Here is a 16896-nt window from a genome sequence, read left to right as displayed (position 1 = left end):
CTCCAACCCTCCTAACTGAAAACCCATGTTTCTGATTTAAATATGACACAATAATTACTCATGCAGCCCGGGAGAATTCCAAGTCCCTGCCTATTTGCAGCACTGTCTAAAAACAATCAACTCGTCTTTCAAATTTGACCAAACTACAAGTGGTCTGAGAACTCAGTTGTCTAATAAGGATGTTCATTTTGGCACTCAGCAGCTTACTCGTGGCTCACAGATGGCTTCTGTCTCATTGTGTATAATCCAATCATCCTGCCCTATTGACTCACACGCTTAGTCTTCAAGAGCAATGGAAAAGCTCGAGGTGACAATTGCCTCTTCTTCCAGATGTCGTCCACATAAAGAGCGTGGCTCTCACCACCTCATTGACATAGGATGTGACATGGCTCTCCAGGTCAGAGTTGCTCCAAGAAAGAAAAGGTAAAGAAAGAGGACTTCTCTGCATTCTCTTTCTGTTATTGCATGGCACTGGTGTAGGCAAATTATGTTCTATAAATGGCCTTTCTTTCCGTAGTAACTTGTTTCACTTTTGGCTGGGTACCCTGCAGAAAACATTTGCAACACCCTTGCTCATATGGTAATGGTGGCAATGTAGAGGCACCCATGCCCAAGAAAGGATTCTAAATCATTTAAAGGAGAAAAGCCACAAGATGTTTTTATGAAATAGTGGCTGTTTTGAAGGTACCATGTTACTTACAGGCCGACTTTCTAGTATTAACACCTGCACTTCTGCTCTTCTTCTCTGAAATCATGACAGTTTGTCTTCAATCTTTTTTTTTTTTGGCAGGATGTGGCTTTTATTTTCCCAACTTCTAAAGGATGCATAAGATTTTAGAGGCAAAGTATTGAAACATTTTAAGCTGTAGGTATGTTAGTTTCCTTTTTCCTTGAGGCTAGTGGTTAATAGTTGTGTTTTATTTCAGTATAAAAATACTCTTTCTTAAAAAAAAAAATCAAAGCACCTAAAACAAGGAAAAACAAGGAAATATGCAAGGCCTGGAAGCAGCTGGGTAAATTCACACAGGCTTTGGGCTTCCAAAGATCTGGCCTTCAGGGAATGACACTCGTCAGATTTTTACTTAAAAATTAAATTAGGACTTCAAATTAGTGCTGTATTCATTTTAGTAAAATATCAGCGCTGTGTATTTCTTCATTTTTTTTCTGTTCACTGTCATCATCACAAATGGTAAGAAATGTTAAGTACAGCAACAGCTAAGAAAAATTTTATAAATCAGTAAAAACATTTGAGGGAGAGTATTTTTTTAAACTTATTTTAACAGGATTTTAAACTGTTCATAATTTATGTATAGTTCTTGGATTGACCTAGCAATGATAATAATTGCTGGAGAGATAATAATTAAAAGATAATATCCTTTCCCTTAAGTAGCTTACATAAAGAATGGGGACTGGGGACTCTATATTTTAGTCTGGACTTACACACACACACACACACACACACACACACACACACACACACATGCACACGTGCGCTCCTTCTGTTGGAAATGTCCAGGTAATTGCTGCAGTTTTTCACATCTTTAGAATCCCAGAGTTTTATATGTGAAATCACAACCTTAGAACATTAGATCAATAGTGAGTATGTTCAAAATAGGTGAGTTGTTGAAAATCTGAATTCTCTTGCTACATCCCTGTAAGTTATGAGTTAACTTTTCTGAAGTCCTGTTCAGTGTCAATATGATCAGCACAGGAATCACTGATATGCTCATAAATTAATAGTAATAGCAAAAGTGACCTTTTTCTTGAGAGTTCCAAGACCCAACAAATATTTATTGAGTGCATACAATGTGCCAGGCATTGGGCTAATTAAATCTCCCCTATCCCTACATTTTAAATGAGAGAAAAGCTGACTCAAGGGAAAGAGTCATGGCCAACGGCCATTTAATTAATTTGCTGTCTGGGGAAATTGCACAGGAACTGGGAAGAAAGCCCAGGTATGAGGACTGCTACGTTGTGCAGAATACAATGCGTTTGTTGTTCAGAACTCCAGTGGAATACACATTTTATAAATACAGTAAACTAATATAAGATTACAATTGTAAAACAAATGTTCATGTAAAAATATCAGAACCACAACACGTTCCTGCATTTCCTAGTGATTGTTGACCTGAAGTGGAGATTTTCATCCATATAGACACTAACAGAGGAAACTACTATTAGGCCGGATCCTATGCTGTGATACCACAGGTGAGAGAGCCCAATTCAGGATTACATTAGGCATTGTTGAAAGAACCAGGCAGCAGGCTTTCACATGGGGGGAAGTAGAGGGCAAGTAGAGGGCTAGGCAGATATAGCACTTGTGCTGGGAATTTTACACAGGTGCTGAAAACAAAACTCCCATGAGATTTTACAGATGAGTCCAACAAAATGATGAGTGTAAGTGGCCAATGTCACACCTTGCCAATGAGGAACTGGAAAAGAAATCCTAGTGTAATCTGACCCAGGGGCCACATTTATAATGAATTGACCAGGGTGCTCACTGAAGTGGGTTTTCATCTCTTCAGTCATTATTATTAAAAATATATTTATTGAACACTTAGCAAGAGCTGAGCATCATTTTCGTGGCTGAAGAATTAAATGCGATTAAGTCACTATCTCTGTCTTTAAGAGTCTAGGGAAGCGGGCACCTCCATAAATAATACACTACAACACAGGTGGTCAATCTGGAAGATATATGCACAACGCAATGAATGCAAAGAAGTAGAGAGGGAAGGGTTCTGTCCTTGAGTAGGGGGTGGAGTGTGACCATGATATTGAGCTAGACTTTGAAGAAGCGGCAGTATTCCCTCTGTGGAAAAGAGTAAGGCTGCTCTAGTTAATGGGAACACTGAGGGTTTCCAGGTTTCATAGACTTAATGGAGGAGGTTATTATAAAAGAACAAGGCCCAGGTTTCACAGGGGAATTCACCTACATCTGCAAAGGTCATATATTCCCAAGACTACTCAAATTATGTCTGAGTATAGGAAAAGAAGAAAAGCCACAAGATGTTTTTATGAAACAAGAATTACATTATCATCTAAACTTTGGTTACATCAATAGCAAAAAAGAATTTTAAGAATAAAATTACCAGGAAGTATGTAAAGAAAAATTGAAATATTTTTGAAAGATACAAAAGTACATTTGAATATATTTGGAAATTATTTTGGGATAGCATGAGTAACCATTATAAAGCTATATTTATTTCTATTTTAATAATAAATTTAGCATGACCCCAATAAAAATAATACATTTGCGTTATGAAACTATTTAAGTAGATTTTGAAGTTTATATGGCAAAATAAATAAAAGTAGCTAAGAGAAGACTAAAAAAAGAACAATGAGAAGTGAGTATATTAAAACTTATTATAAAGCATCCATAATTAAAATAGTGTGATATTGATTCACAAATAGATAGAAAGACAGAGAGAACAATGGAAAAAAATAGAAAGTTCACAAATAGACAAAATGCAAATAGAAATATAGTGATGACATTTTTAGAATGTCAGGATGTGACAGAGAGCAAGGAAGTACAAAGAAAATGGTGGGAATATGTAAAATAAACACAGAAGGTATCTTGTAGTTGTTCAGACTAGTCAAATTTGGGACAATTTCAGCATCAACAATTATAATATTAATGCATTATATCATATAGAGAATATAAAAGTCCAAGGGTTACTGAAAATAGACAAATAAACAATAAATGCATACATTCAAGAGTAAGAAGGAAAATCTCTTTATGGAAAAATGTGTACTAATATATGGAAGAAAAATATAAAATAAAACAATTACCATTTTACACACCAATGTAATAATTGACTTAGACACGGTACATATGTCAATGGATACTAAAACCAAGGGGTAAAAAGTTTTGGGGAAACAAGATATCCACATAGTCTCAAATGCTGCCTGACAGATTACTTATGATTTACAAAGGATAAGCAGTACAACTAAAATAGAGATCTGACGGGTGTCACCTTTACTAAGTGATCAAACTGACCATCACCAACAATGAGACAAAATGATATTATGTGTCCCCTTATAAGATACAATGGGAAATACACAATATTATCGTTGCAGAATTCCTCCCTAAAGAATCTAATCAAGAGAAACATCAGACAAATTTAAAGTATGACACTAGCCTGGCCGGCATAGCTCAGTGGTTGAGCATTGGACCGTGAACCAGGAGGTCACAGTTCAATTCCTGGTCAGGATATGTGCCTGGGTTGTGGCCTCGATCCCCAGTGTGGAGTGTCCAGGAGGCAGCCAAACAATGATTCTTTCTCATCATTGATGTTTCTATCTCTCTTTCCCTCTCCCTTTCTCTCTGAAATCAACAAAAAAAAATTATTTAAAACAAACACAAAGAATGACACTAAAGAGATATGACAACCAAATGTAACGTGAAAAGTTAATTGATTCTTGTATCCTCAGATTTTGACTATATATATATACTAATATATATATTAGTATACAGACTACATATTATTTATCTCATACAAACTTGCAGCTAGTACTAAATAAGTTCTAGCGCTCTAGTGCACAGTTTAGTGAACAACACGGACAACAATATTGTATTGTAATCATCAAATTTGCTAAGAGACTACATCTTAACTATTCCAACCACAGAAAAAAATGATAATGATAGAGGTGCTAACCTCACTACCATGGCAATCATATTACAATACATAAATGTATTAAATAAAAATGTATACCCTAAATTTGTACAATGTTATATGTAAAATATATTTCAATGAAAAGTGATAAAATGAATTTTAAAATAAAGAATGAGGATAGAAGGAAACTAAGGATCATGAGGGAGGGGAGATTGTGGGACAAGGAGTGGAAGATACTTAAGGGCAAGACAGGGATGAGAAAGATGGGCAAAGAGAGAAGAGATTTTGTGGGCAAAGACAAGTCTACAGGCAAAGAGTAGGAGGGGCTAAGGATGTAGTAAGGAGGAGAAGGGACAGTGGGGTGTGGGATTCTGAAGGTCTCAGAACCCTGTAGTCCTGGTTTCCTATGCCCTCTTAGGCCCAAGAGTCTATGCATTTTTAGGCAGTTGAAAGAAGTAAGTTCTTGGTAAATCTGTAAACTTGGTCCCTGTAGCCAAGGTTGTTGTGTGTTCTGTACTACCTCTCTTCTCTTCTAGCCTTTAGTAGAGGGCTCCTTCTGTACCCAGGCCAGAAATTGGTCATTCAGAGAAAATAAATAACCATAAAATGTTGGCTAAACAAGATGACTTTTTAAAAGATTCATAAGATAAAAGAATAAAATGAAAAATTCCCATGTGACATGCTAATGTTTTTGTTATATTCACAAGAATATATTTTAAAAGATTAATAGTAACTGACAGCTATCAGAGGATAGGGACAGTGGGTTCTGGATGAAAGAAGGTGAAGGAATTAGCCAAAGAACAAATATGAGTAACCCATAGACACAGACAACAGGGGGGTAAGAGTGGGGTGGGGGGAGGTAGGAAAAGGAGGGAAGTGGGGAGACCTGTAATGGTGTAAACAATGAAAATAAAATAAAAAGATTAAATAAAAGATTTAGTAAAGTTCAGCACATTTTCAATTGTTTATTGGCTTTTTAAATGTTTAGTCATATAAATGGCCTATTTATATTCTTTGTCCATTTTTCTATTGATTTGTTTGTCTTTTTTTATTTGTATACATTTAGGTATTATGCATTATAAATATCAAATCTTTGCCTGTGATACGTGTTGCAAATATTTTTTCCCATTTTATTTCTTGGCATTTAAGCCTTTAATGCATTTGAAGTTTATGTTGGTGTCTGGTACAAGACTGGAATCTAAAGGGATTTTTCTAATTAGAAGTTAAAATTTTTTCATAATGCTATTTGTTGAATAACTCACCTGGTTCCTATTTATCTGCAATGATTTTTTTTTTCTTAAGTCTCATTATGTGGTAGAGTCCATTTTGGGATCATCTATTGTGTTTTAGTCAATTGTTCTGTGAATTCTTACACACAGGTTTAATTATTGTTGTGTTATTATGTAGTTTTTGGTTCATACTTTTGGAAATTTCTTAGCCATCTTCATATTTTTACTATTTTGATAGCTGAGATTTAGAAACATTTTATCAAGTGAAAATATAAATATTGGCATTTAGGAAGTTTGTTGGTGGAGATGAAGGTGTGTGGTATGAATTTATATACTGTATTAATTCTTGATGTGGATGTGCAATATGTCAGCCTCTCTAGTCAGCACACTTCCATTGTGCACTTTGAAGTCCATCCCACCCCGTGGGTCTCCAGGCAAAGCAAGGCTGGCCAACCCAACTAGTAGTTACTCATCATCTTTTGTTTGTCAGACTTGTTACCAACAACCATGTGAAGAAGCCCAGGCTTTGGAGCTCACGCCTGTCTTCTCTGCAGGTTGTTTTGCAAAACCTTCTTAAATGTGTCATCCTCTTCTACACTGTGTACTACGTGGTTCTGAGCCTGGGCTGCAGGGCGCTCAGGTAAGCAGCACATTATCTATGAAAGGAATTTGCATTTAATACTTGACTTGTCTTTATGAAATAGAGGATGCAGATTTTTTTAATGGTATCTTTTCTTACTTTTTTTAAAGTAAAAATGAGCAAATGAGCCATCTTTGAAAATGATGGCTGCACACAACTACAGACTTAGTTACAGCAGAAGATGTATACTTAATGGACTCAGATCTTAGACCAGAAAGGGATCTCAGAGATTAATGGTTTCAATTTACAGATAAGAAACTAAAGCCAGAGGGTTCCGTGACTTGCCCAAGTGCACAGTTAACAACTCCACCAGGATTCGAACCCGGTTCTTATTGTTTCCAAGCCCGATACTCTCGCCACAGTATTGGGTTCTCCTCCCACATTTGTTGGAGGGGACTTCCAAGATTACAGCTGAGACCTCAAATACAATGAAATACACTATGTGGACAGTATGGACTTAACTGGACAAAGAAGAAAATGCAGATAAAGAGGTTGTTTGGCTGCCATTCAAGTCAGCTGGTTTTCAATGTGCCACAAAAGCAGGTAGAGCTAATGACTTCCTGTTATATGTGAAGAGTAATGTACAAAACCTTGGTGTGCAAAGTTATGGAGTGCCTCCTCCAACGTAAACTATTTTCATTTGTAACATCTCCAGGGTGGATGAGTTGGATGTCCTGGCACCATTTGATTTCAAAACAAATCCCGCATGGGCCAACTATAACGGTAATCAACTTTAATTTTCAGTCTTTGTCAATGAGTGAACTAATTGCCTCCAAAAACCAAAAACCAAAATAGTTTTTGTTTTATAAAATGTTTTGAAATATCAGGCCTTTCTCTCCGCCATCTGTATCTTATACCTGACTTCAAAAATGAATGTGGAAAAGCACTATACAATTTTCAAGTGGCTATTTCTAAAAGACAGGATGGGATGGAGTAAGTGGAATAAGTGGGTAGTGTTCTTATTTCAATTTTTATTTGTTGGTATTATGGGTAAACCTTTGTGTATTAAGCGCTTTTCAAAAATAAAAGGAAGAATGGCTTAGTGTACTAATGTAGAAAAATGTTTGTGAGATATGAAATGGGTCAGCCAGTGAGAGATAGGACAATGACACGGGCCTATTGGACAAGGCTGTGTTTTTACACAGCAGAGATTAGTGAAGATCCCAGGATGCCGGCACAATTTACAAAGTCCTTTCCTCTCACAAAGCACTAACATTTATACAAAGATATCAATAAACCTCCAACCTATTAGAGCTTTAATTTGGGGCTCAGGGAGATAAGTGGCATGACTCTTCAAAGTTGTTACTGTGAGAATCCAGACTTGTTTAATCTTGGAGATAAAAAATGTATGAGTAATCTCAGAGCCTTGGGCATGTATTTGGGGTCAAGTTTCTTGTCTGTTGAAGCAATTTTGTCATCCAGAAGCTGATGTTTAGGAAGGACACGAAGAGTGTATTGCAGAAAGTAGATTGCAAATTGCTTTCATTTTCAATTAAATTCCTCCCAACAACTTTTTGGGGTAGATAAATAGTACTCCGTTTCCCAATTCATAGAAAAGGAAACCGACTGAGCCAGAGGTTAAAATCCTGCTCAAGGTCTTATAACTCTTAAGCGATACCGCAAGATGAGAACACTGGCATCTTGACTTCCAAATTTGTACTACGTCCTTTAAATCATACTTTTTCTCATATCAGAAACAAAGATATTTTCTATCGATATATGCAAATAAAGTTTGTTCGAGACTAAAATCACTATCTCTGAGCAGCTGCGAGTTAACCTCTAAAATCTGTACATGCTGATAAAAAGCCATCTCTAGTTCTCTCTTTTTAAAAAATTTCTCCTGGACTGTGGGTGTAGTGGTCGGAGCCTCAGGGGGGAGGCAAGGGTGGTTGGTGTCAACAGGGGGCGGAGAGGGGATGGGAACCAAGACCCTGGACCACCTCCTGCCACCCTCCAGCAGGTCCAGGTCGGTAGGTCGTGGCTTTTGGGGGGAGCTGCATGCCCTCCCCCCGCCATCACCCTGCCCTGGGGACCAGCCGGGTTCCCCAGCCCCGCCGAGCTGCAGGATGGCAGAGTCACGTGGGTGTTTGTGTACAAGAGAGAAAACGAAGACAAGGCCAACAAGGCCACCCGCCAAGGTGAACGTGTACCGACGGTGTTTCCAGGCCCGCACTGAACCAAGTAGCATCCCTGACTTAGCGCTCTGCCCGGAGCCCGAATCACTAAGAGAAGGCGCACAAAACCAACGGAAAATCATTAGAGCCTAAGACAGAAAAGCTGAAGGGAGCGTTTCCCTGGAGGCAGCAGCGAGGGAAACTCACCGCTCACCTGAGGACCTGGGCCCGCTGGCGGAGGCTCCCGTCCTGCACGGAGCAGGCAGATGGCACCTCGGGTCGCTGAGCGCCTGCAGCCTCTACGAGGGGCCTGGCAAACGCTGTCCCCCGCCGCCGTCTGTGCCGGGATCGCCGACAGCCTGCTGCTCTGGTCTTCCTTCACGACAGAGGACCCCTCCCGCATGGCCACGTCTGCTTGTCGTCCATGCCTGTGGGTGAAGACGGGCACGGGAGCTGGGAGGGAGGGAGACAGGCTGCGGGGTCCCGGGCAGCCCGGAGTTTGCGCGGAGCATCCAGTCCGTGGAGACCCGGCCTGTAACCCTCCTGAAGAGACCGCTCCAGAATTCACGACTCCGCCGGAGGGGCCTGCACTTGCACTTGCACTTGCACTTGCACTTGGCACGGGACGCCATGCCTTTGGGGCGCGGGTGGGAAGGCGGCCGCGCCCCGCAGCTCCACAGGCCTCACCCCACAGTGTCGGCCCGCGCTCTGCACCACACTGTCCCAGGGCTTCTTCAGGAACGACTTCCTAGGAGTTGTGGGTTTCTTGGAAAGTTGAACATGGAAGAGTAAAGAGGGAAAAACGGAATTCTTTAAGTTTCTGCGGGACTGAGTCAGCTGCCTGCCAGAGGATCTGAGAGCTTCCCGTTTGGGGTGGGTGCCTCTGCGGCCGAATCAGCTAGTGTTTGCGGAGCCCGTGGCTGTGACGAACTTCCTTCCTCAGCTGCTTGGCCCCCCAAAGACGTTGGGCCCCGAGAGACCCCTCGCCTGCTGGCACGGGCCCTGTTCCGCTCGGGGTGGCCCCGGGCCGCTGCAGCTGCTAGCGGTGCAGGAGGAGCATGTGGGCAGTCTCACCTGGAGGCCTACTGGGAGCACTGCTCTGCCCAGCAGCTGAGGATAGTCCTCCCGCCACAGGTGTTCCTGGGCCTGCGTGACTCCAGCAGCTCCATCTGGCAATCACTGCTTCTCAGCCTGGCCTGCTGGTCTCCCTACTTGGACCAGCGGTGGTTGTGGGAGGACAGAGAACCAAAGTCTTCAAACGCACTGTCCCAAGTTTTACAAAAACGATTGACCTTTCCCCAGAAGGTGAAACGCTGTTGGTGTGTAGGTTCTTCAAGAAACCTTTCTTGCGATTCCCCCACGCACCTCATCTGCAGCCAGCACAGGCAGACCTCACCCGCCTTGGAGAACCGCTCAGGGGTATTCTCTAAAGATGATTTTTCTGGCGACAGGCCCATCAGCAACAAGAAGCAGGAACAGCAAGATTCCTACACCACTCTTTCCCGGGCAGGTGGGAATAGTGATCGGTTTTCTCAGCCTCGGCCATTTCCCATGAATGGACTTTCAGATGTGAAAAATATCTCAGGAGACAGTGAAAACCTCCTGCCAAGTCCCCAAGCATCTGAGGAGTAGCCCGACTAGAGCGATCCTGGGGAGCCTGAAAGTAGAACTGTCAGCACCCAGGTGAGGCCTCCAGAGCCCCGGGGACTGCCAGGTCCCTGCTCACAGACTTGAAGGTAGTGGAGACGTGGGATGACCTTAAGCACAGCAGCCTCAGTGATGCAGGGAGCCCAGGAGGTGGAATCACTGTTACTTCGGGGGAGCATGAGGCCATTCCCACTTCTCTTCTGCTCATCAAGCCGATCCCAAAAGACCAGTCCTATCCCAGCCCAGGCCCAGCCCCGGCCCCGAAAGTATCATCACGAGAAAGGCGCCCTAAGTGTCCATCAGAACTTGGTTTAAGAGAGGAGTTCACCATTCAAGTGAAAAAGAAGCTAGAGCAGGACCCTGAGTTGGCCTGGTTTGCTGACGTGAACCTGAAATGAAGCCTTCGGGTGCTGTTCTTGTTCTACCTGAACTGAGGACAGAAATAGTGATCCCCAACAAGGATAATATCTCACCAGGGATGCAGTTTTCCTCAAAATTTGCTGCAGCAGAAATGACTGAGGCAGAGTCTGAAGGCTGAGGAGATGCTGGGGAGCTGAACTGGGGAGATAGCAGCTGGTGACAATGCTGTGAGTTAAACTCTAGGAAAAGGGATCCTTTTAAAAAAATCAAACTAATACCTCAAAAGCAGGCTCTGCAGACAAGAAAACCCAAAGCATCCTGTTTTTCTCATCCCAGGCGCTTTTCCAGTCTGGCCAAGGAAGCAAGAGACCTTGGGTGTGGCCCTCAGCTGGGGGAAGAGCCTGTGCCTCTGACTAAGGCCAGGTACTTCTGGAAGTAAAGAAAGTAAATACAAGAACTTCAGACTGAAAAAAACAAACAAAACTCTATTGTTGAAAGTATTACAGATGTCCCCTTTGTTGTTGTTTTTCCCATTGACCCACTCCACCCTGTACCTGCCCTTCCCAGGCCTTCACCACTCTATTATATGTGACCATGGTCTGTGCATATCTATAATAATAAAAGTATAATACGCTAATTAGACCAGGCAGCCAAACGACCTTCCAGACATCCTTCTGGATGACCTTCAGGAATGACCAATGGGAGGGGGGCGGGGACAGCACGCCTGGAAAACATATATATAATTACATATTGTTTTTGTGATTAATCACTATGCTTTAATTATGTTCAAGTAGTAACAATGAAAATACATCCTGCATATCAGATATTTACATTACGATTCATAACAGTAGCAAAATTACAGTTATGAAGTAGCAACAAAAATAATTTTATGGTTGGGGGTCACCACAACATGAGGAACTGTATTAAATGATCGCGGCATTAGGAAGGTTGAGAACCGCTGCTCTATAGTAATGTGGGAGCTCTGTGAGCCACTGGTGGAGGTAGAAGTGGAAATGTGATGGGAAGAGGTGGTGTCAATGAGTACACTTGCTTCCCACAAGCTCAGTTTTAGGGGGGCAGAACATGCTGAAAAGAACTGCATTTCCATAGGATAGCAAAGGCACTAGTATGTCTTGTCCATTCAAATTTTGAAACCTGTTCAGTTAAATTAAATAGAATTAAAGAGGAGTATGTATGAGGCCTTTACAAACAAGGGCACCTGGGACTTGCACTTGGTGAGTGTCTTGCTCAACCAGTAGGCAATCACTGGCTTGCCTGTTAATAAATTACTTCTGCATAACAGAGCATAATGTGGTGATTTTACTTTTTGCTGTTAAAAACTATGGAGTTTACTTGTCCAGATTTATCAATTCCTGAATTATATCAATATGCCAATCATTTGCTGTTTTAAAAGGAAAGAGAGGTAATACTTATGGAAAGTGATATCATTACTAAGGGACCTTGGTGGTATATATCACATCTATTTGTCACTTTAAAGTTTGAAGGATCTCTTCTTTAAAATCACTATAGTCTTCAAGTTCCATATCAAAGACAAAGGCGAAAGCTTGACCTTTCACATTTCAAGACTCTTAGAGATTTGTGGTCCTGACCTGTGTGTGGTCCTGGCTCTTTATACATGTTCGGGAAAACCACTCTGAGACAACTGGTGGATTTAGGAGAGCGCCTCCATCCACAGGAGCCATTTATGAGGCTTTCTTTCATCCATGGTTATCGGTTATGTTTCCCAGGTGACTATCTGAACGTACCATTTTATTACAAAGACTCAAAAGAACTTATTTTCAAGTTAGGTAATGACTGGTACCAAAGAACTGTTGTAGTCCACTAAACTTTAACATTTTTTTTTTATTTCTGAAAACTCAGAATTGAATTTTTCATTAGTTTTTAATACATCTTAAAAATGAGACTTGCAATCCAATTACAGATCAGCATGCATTCGTTACATAGTAACTTTTCTTTATTGCATTTTACCTTCTGAAATGCTAAGTATGAAGAATGTGAAACAGAAATTATATATTGTTATTTTTCTATAAGTCTAAGGTTTATTAAGACATGAAAAATATTAAAATTTTCCAAATTTGATGATTGTTAAGAGAAGGAATATTAAGAAAATTTCTACAAAGACTGTTTTGCAGAATAACTTGTAATGGTCCTGATACCAATTGCATTTCAGAATTATTAGTAATTACTCTAATACCAAATAATTATATTCTTCCTTTTATTTGCAGTGCTTTTAGTCTCAACGGAGGTCACCTACTTCATTTGTGGATTGCTTTTCATTCTGGTTGTGGAAGAATGGGTTTGGGATTATGCTATTTCAGTAACTGTTCTCCATGTTGCCATCACTTCAACTGGTAAGCAAAATAAAATAAAGGAAACAAAATGTATTAAATCTGATGTTGTACCTGAATCGCTTCATAAGAGTAGAACTTTGTTGCATGCATAGTGTACTCTGATGACTAAATAATAAAAACTGAAGATGGAAGGTCTTCACCCACTCCGCTTACTCATCCTGCCTGCCAAGTTCTTCTACCACTTCCTCAGCAGGTATTGCCTAGTTACATCTTCCAATTCAAAACTGTACTGAAACGCAGGGGCTTCCTATTCTCCTTTCACATTCAACTTGTCGTTGACTTGTACAGGGTTTGCCTCTGTTGGGACTACTTTCCTATAAAATCCTTCTTTAAGGCAGAAATTGACCAAAGACTGGGAACTGGAACCCAAGACCTGTACTTGGAGGCTGGCAAACTTCCCAACACCAGTTAGTTATTTTAACAAGATTACTGGGTTCTTAGACTAACGGGTTTTTATTTTCTTCTATGGAGTTAGAAGAAAATGGATTCAAATTCAAGTCCCACTTTGTTTTTTTACCAGGTGTTTAGTCTTAGGCAAGTCACAATATCGCTTATATTAGTTGCTTCCTCTACAAAATGGGAGATACCTAGTAAAGTTCCAGCTAGAATGAGAAATTGTCTGACACAGTGTCTAGCATATAATAATTTCTGAGTAAATGATAGTTTCATCCATTCCTTCAAATCTACATGTCCATTGTAACTTTTTCTCCCTTGTCTTCTATTATTTTTTTATTTTTCTTGATTTTAGAAAGGAAGGGAGAGGAAGAGAAACATCAATGATGAGAGAGAATCATTGATAGGCTGCCTCCTGCACGCCCCCTACTGGGGATCAATCCTGAAACCAGGGCATGTGTCCTTGACTGAAATCAAACCCCGGACCCTTGAGTCTGCAGACCCATGATCTATCCACTGAGCCAGACCAGCTAGGGCTATTATTTTTTTAAAAGCATACTAGTCTAAGTATGAATGGTAATCTACCACAATTGTAATTCAAAGTTATTATTATTTGTTAACAACTTAAATCATTTATATTTTTAGCGCTTTCATTTAGTAATGGTATAATCAGTCTTTAACTTAAGAACACACAATTTCCAAATGAATTGCTGTACTCCAGCATCACTGCTATTGGAAAATGCCAGAATATCAATACTCTAGTATCAATTTCCTGAGACATAAACTCTTTCAGTAACTTGGAGGACCATTGAACTCTCATCATCTTAAATCTCAGTTTTATTGTGGGTCTTAATATTTCCTGGAAGACAGCCATAGGATAGTCACAGCAGGACTTGGGGGCATAAGGTGGTTCAGTCTTAAAGGTTGAGATAAGCAATTGGTTCTGGACCCAGAAAAGTTACAAGTTAATTGTCTAACACATGGCACATAGAAAATGCCTAACAAATATTGCTCAATTGAACTGAGTTCAGAGTGAAGTGGCTCAGAACTCCAGAGAGAGAGCCGGGCATTGAGGACACAGGATGGTCTTAGGACCGTCTCTGAGGCATATCACTTCAAATCACCATTGTGAGCTGACCTGAGACCAGGTCATTCATAACATCATTTCTAGGAGAGAAGTTTCAAATATATGACTTGACAAATGAACTTTACTTTAAGTACAAATTTGGGGGTACCTGATTTCATGAATGTGAATAAAATGTCTCTGTTTTATGTGGATATGATTTGACCAAACAAAAGTATTGCTTTACGAGTAACAAAATAATATGTTTTGAAAATTAACCTTTTTTTCTACTGCAGTTATGTTGGAATTTCCCTTGACATTACATTGGTGGGCTGCTATAGGTATTTATATACACATATATGACACCTATATAGATATTACATATATATGTATATATGTATATATAACATTTGTGTAACATCCTATATAATAAAAACATAGTATGAAAATTGTCCTTTGAACCGGGAGTTCATCTGCGAGTTTGACCAGGGGGCAGGGCCAGCCAGGGAAAGGGAGGGAGGCCCTGGCCAACAGCAGCAGGTGTCTGGGGGAAGGGTGGGAGGCCCCGGCCAGTGGTGACGGTGTATGTGGCAGGTAACCCGGGGAAGGGAGGGAATACCTAGCTGGCAGCCGGCAGCCGCTAAGGAACCTACCAGTGCATGAATTTCGTGCACTTGGCTTCTAATAAATATACATTTATCTATAAATTAGGCCATAAAACATTGTTTAAGTGGGTTAGGTCATTGGACCAGAAGACTGGTCATGGGCTTTATCATTCTAAAATTACAGGGAACAAAACACTGGATATATTTTGTGACATAATTTTTTGGTTCTCTTTCCATATGAATGGCAGTACTGTCTTTATAGTAGTACAAGAATAAGAGAAACTGTTTAATTTCATCTCTTTTTCTCTGCCCACAAATTGCACATCTGAATTTGTCAATTATATATCTAGTAAGAACATTAACCAAATGAAAGTGGAATTTTCTAAAGCTTTTTCTTTGAGTTAAGACCACAAAATATTTTTAGGTTTCCTCTTTTCAGTAAATTTGGCAATAGTTTTTATCTAACTAGTTTTCTTCTTAGTGATGAAAAATGGAAATGCAGCACTTTACCATATGCATTTCCCTAAAGTTGAGTTTCTGTTTATGATACCAGGATTACTAATATTACCTACTAATCTCTTTACAGGCATTTAATTCTCCACTTACCTTGCATATCCAAGTCTTAGATGTATACTTTTCTCCAATATTGTTAAGCACATACAGAAAACATATGTACAAAGTACTCATATTTTATTTTGTATAAATCTTTATTTATATAAAGATATAAATTTTTGTATCTTTTTTTTCTTTTTAATCCTCACCCGAGGATATTTTTCCATTGGTGGAAGAGAGAGGGAAAGACAGAGAGAAATATAGATGTGAGAGAAACACATTGATGGTTGACTCCTGCACGTGCCCTGCCCAGGGCCCTGGCCGAGGAGGAGCCTGCAACCGAGGTACGTGCCCTTGACCGGAATTGAACCCTGAACCCTTTGGTCTGTGGGACGATGCTCTATCCACTGAGCCAAACTGGCTAGGGCTCAAAGATATTAATTTTTAATAAATTGTAAAAAAAACACACACGTGCTATAAGTGTAAGTGGAAATGATCCTTTCTTTATGAAAAACAAGAACTTATCTTTTTTGGATTTTATTAACACCACAAAATTTACTGAGCCCTAGCCAGCTAAGTCACATAACAAATGTCACCTTGATATGAAAGAGAGTCAACCTTGGCATAATGGAATGGCCAATAGAATTTGTTAAAATAGTTGGGTGACTATTTTAGTTTCAATAACCAGGGTTGGATTACTCAGAGGATAGTTGTCAAATGATGTCTGAGGTAATCTTTTTGTTTTTCCTTTAGTTAAAAATTTAGATATAAGAGAATAGTGACTAACCATTTTGAAAATTCTATCTCTTGGTCTCACACTTGAATGTCTTTGTGTGAGGAAGTTGTGTGGGTCGTTCAGGCTTCTGATTCACTAAGGGCTTGTACCTCAGGGCCCTTTACCTTCAATGACGTCTTACTCTTACTGCCATAAAAGGAACAATGGGTTTATATAAGGCTGGATCAATCTTTTAAAACAAACTGGAATCATTGGGCCATTTTCATACAACTAAATAGCTCAGGTATGTGGAATTCTAGGTGTTCATTTTTCCTAAGAATTTGGCCCAAGTCAGAGATAATTGCCTATATTGAGAAATCATGCTGCAGAATATAGTGTATCAAAAAAATCTTTTTCTTTTAAATTATTTACGTGTTTGTTATACATCATTGGTAGCCCTCCAAGTGTTTAGTAAAGTGGCATCAAGCTTAAAGGATAGGAAAAAGGCAGATAGTAACTTCTCATTGATGAGAAAACAGGTGTGTGGGTAAAACCAGGCCAGGGTTGTCAAAAGTCTTTGAATGAAGGGAAGG

General features: G+C 40.0%; 1 protein-coding gene across 5 annotated transcripts in view; it reads left to right on the top strand.

The window, feature by feature from the left end:
* Positions 1-277: 277 nt before the first annotated feature.
* Positions 278-16896, top strand: part of TMEM244 (transmembrane protein 244) — a 30189-nt gene continuing 13570 nt past the window's right edge. For 2 of the 5 annotated variants that reach the window (XM_014533795.1, XM_014533794.1), the window contains exons 1-3: positions 278-423; positions 6333-6482; positions 12850-12975. In XM_014533795.1, the coding sequence (XP_014389281.1) occupies positions 293-423; positions 6333-6482; positions 12850-12975 (407 nt within the window). In that variant the 5' untranslated portion in view covers positions 278-292. Of the gene's footprint in view, positions 424-2166; positions 2209-6332; positions 6483-7137; positions 7206-12849; positions 12976-16896 lie in introns of those variants that run through there. The other 3 variants (XM_014533796.1, XR_001360689.1, XR_001360690.1) reach the window with 3 other exon arrangements.

Source organism: Myotis brandtii, unplaced genomic scaffold (assembly GCF_000412655.1).
Source record: "Myotis brandtii unplaced genomic scaffold, ASM41265v1 scaffold123, whole genome shotgun sequence".
Taxonomy (NCBI): Eukaryota; Metazoa; Chordata; class Mammalia; order Chiroptera; family Vespertilionidae; genus Myotis; species Myotis brandtii.
Note: the sequence above shows the minus strand (reverse complement) of the source record. Positions and strands in the feature narration are given on the sequence as shown.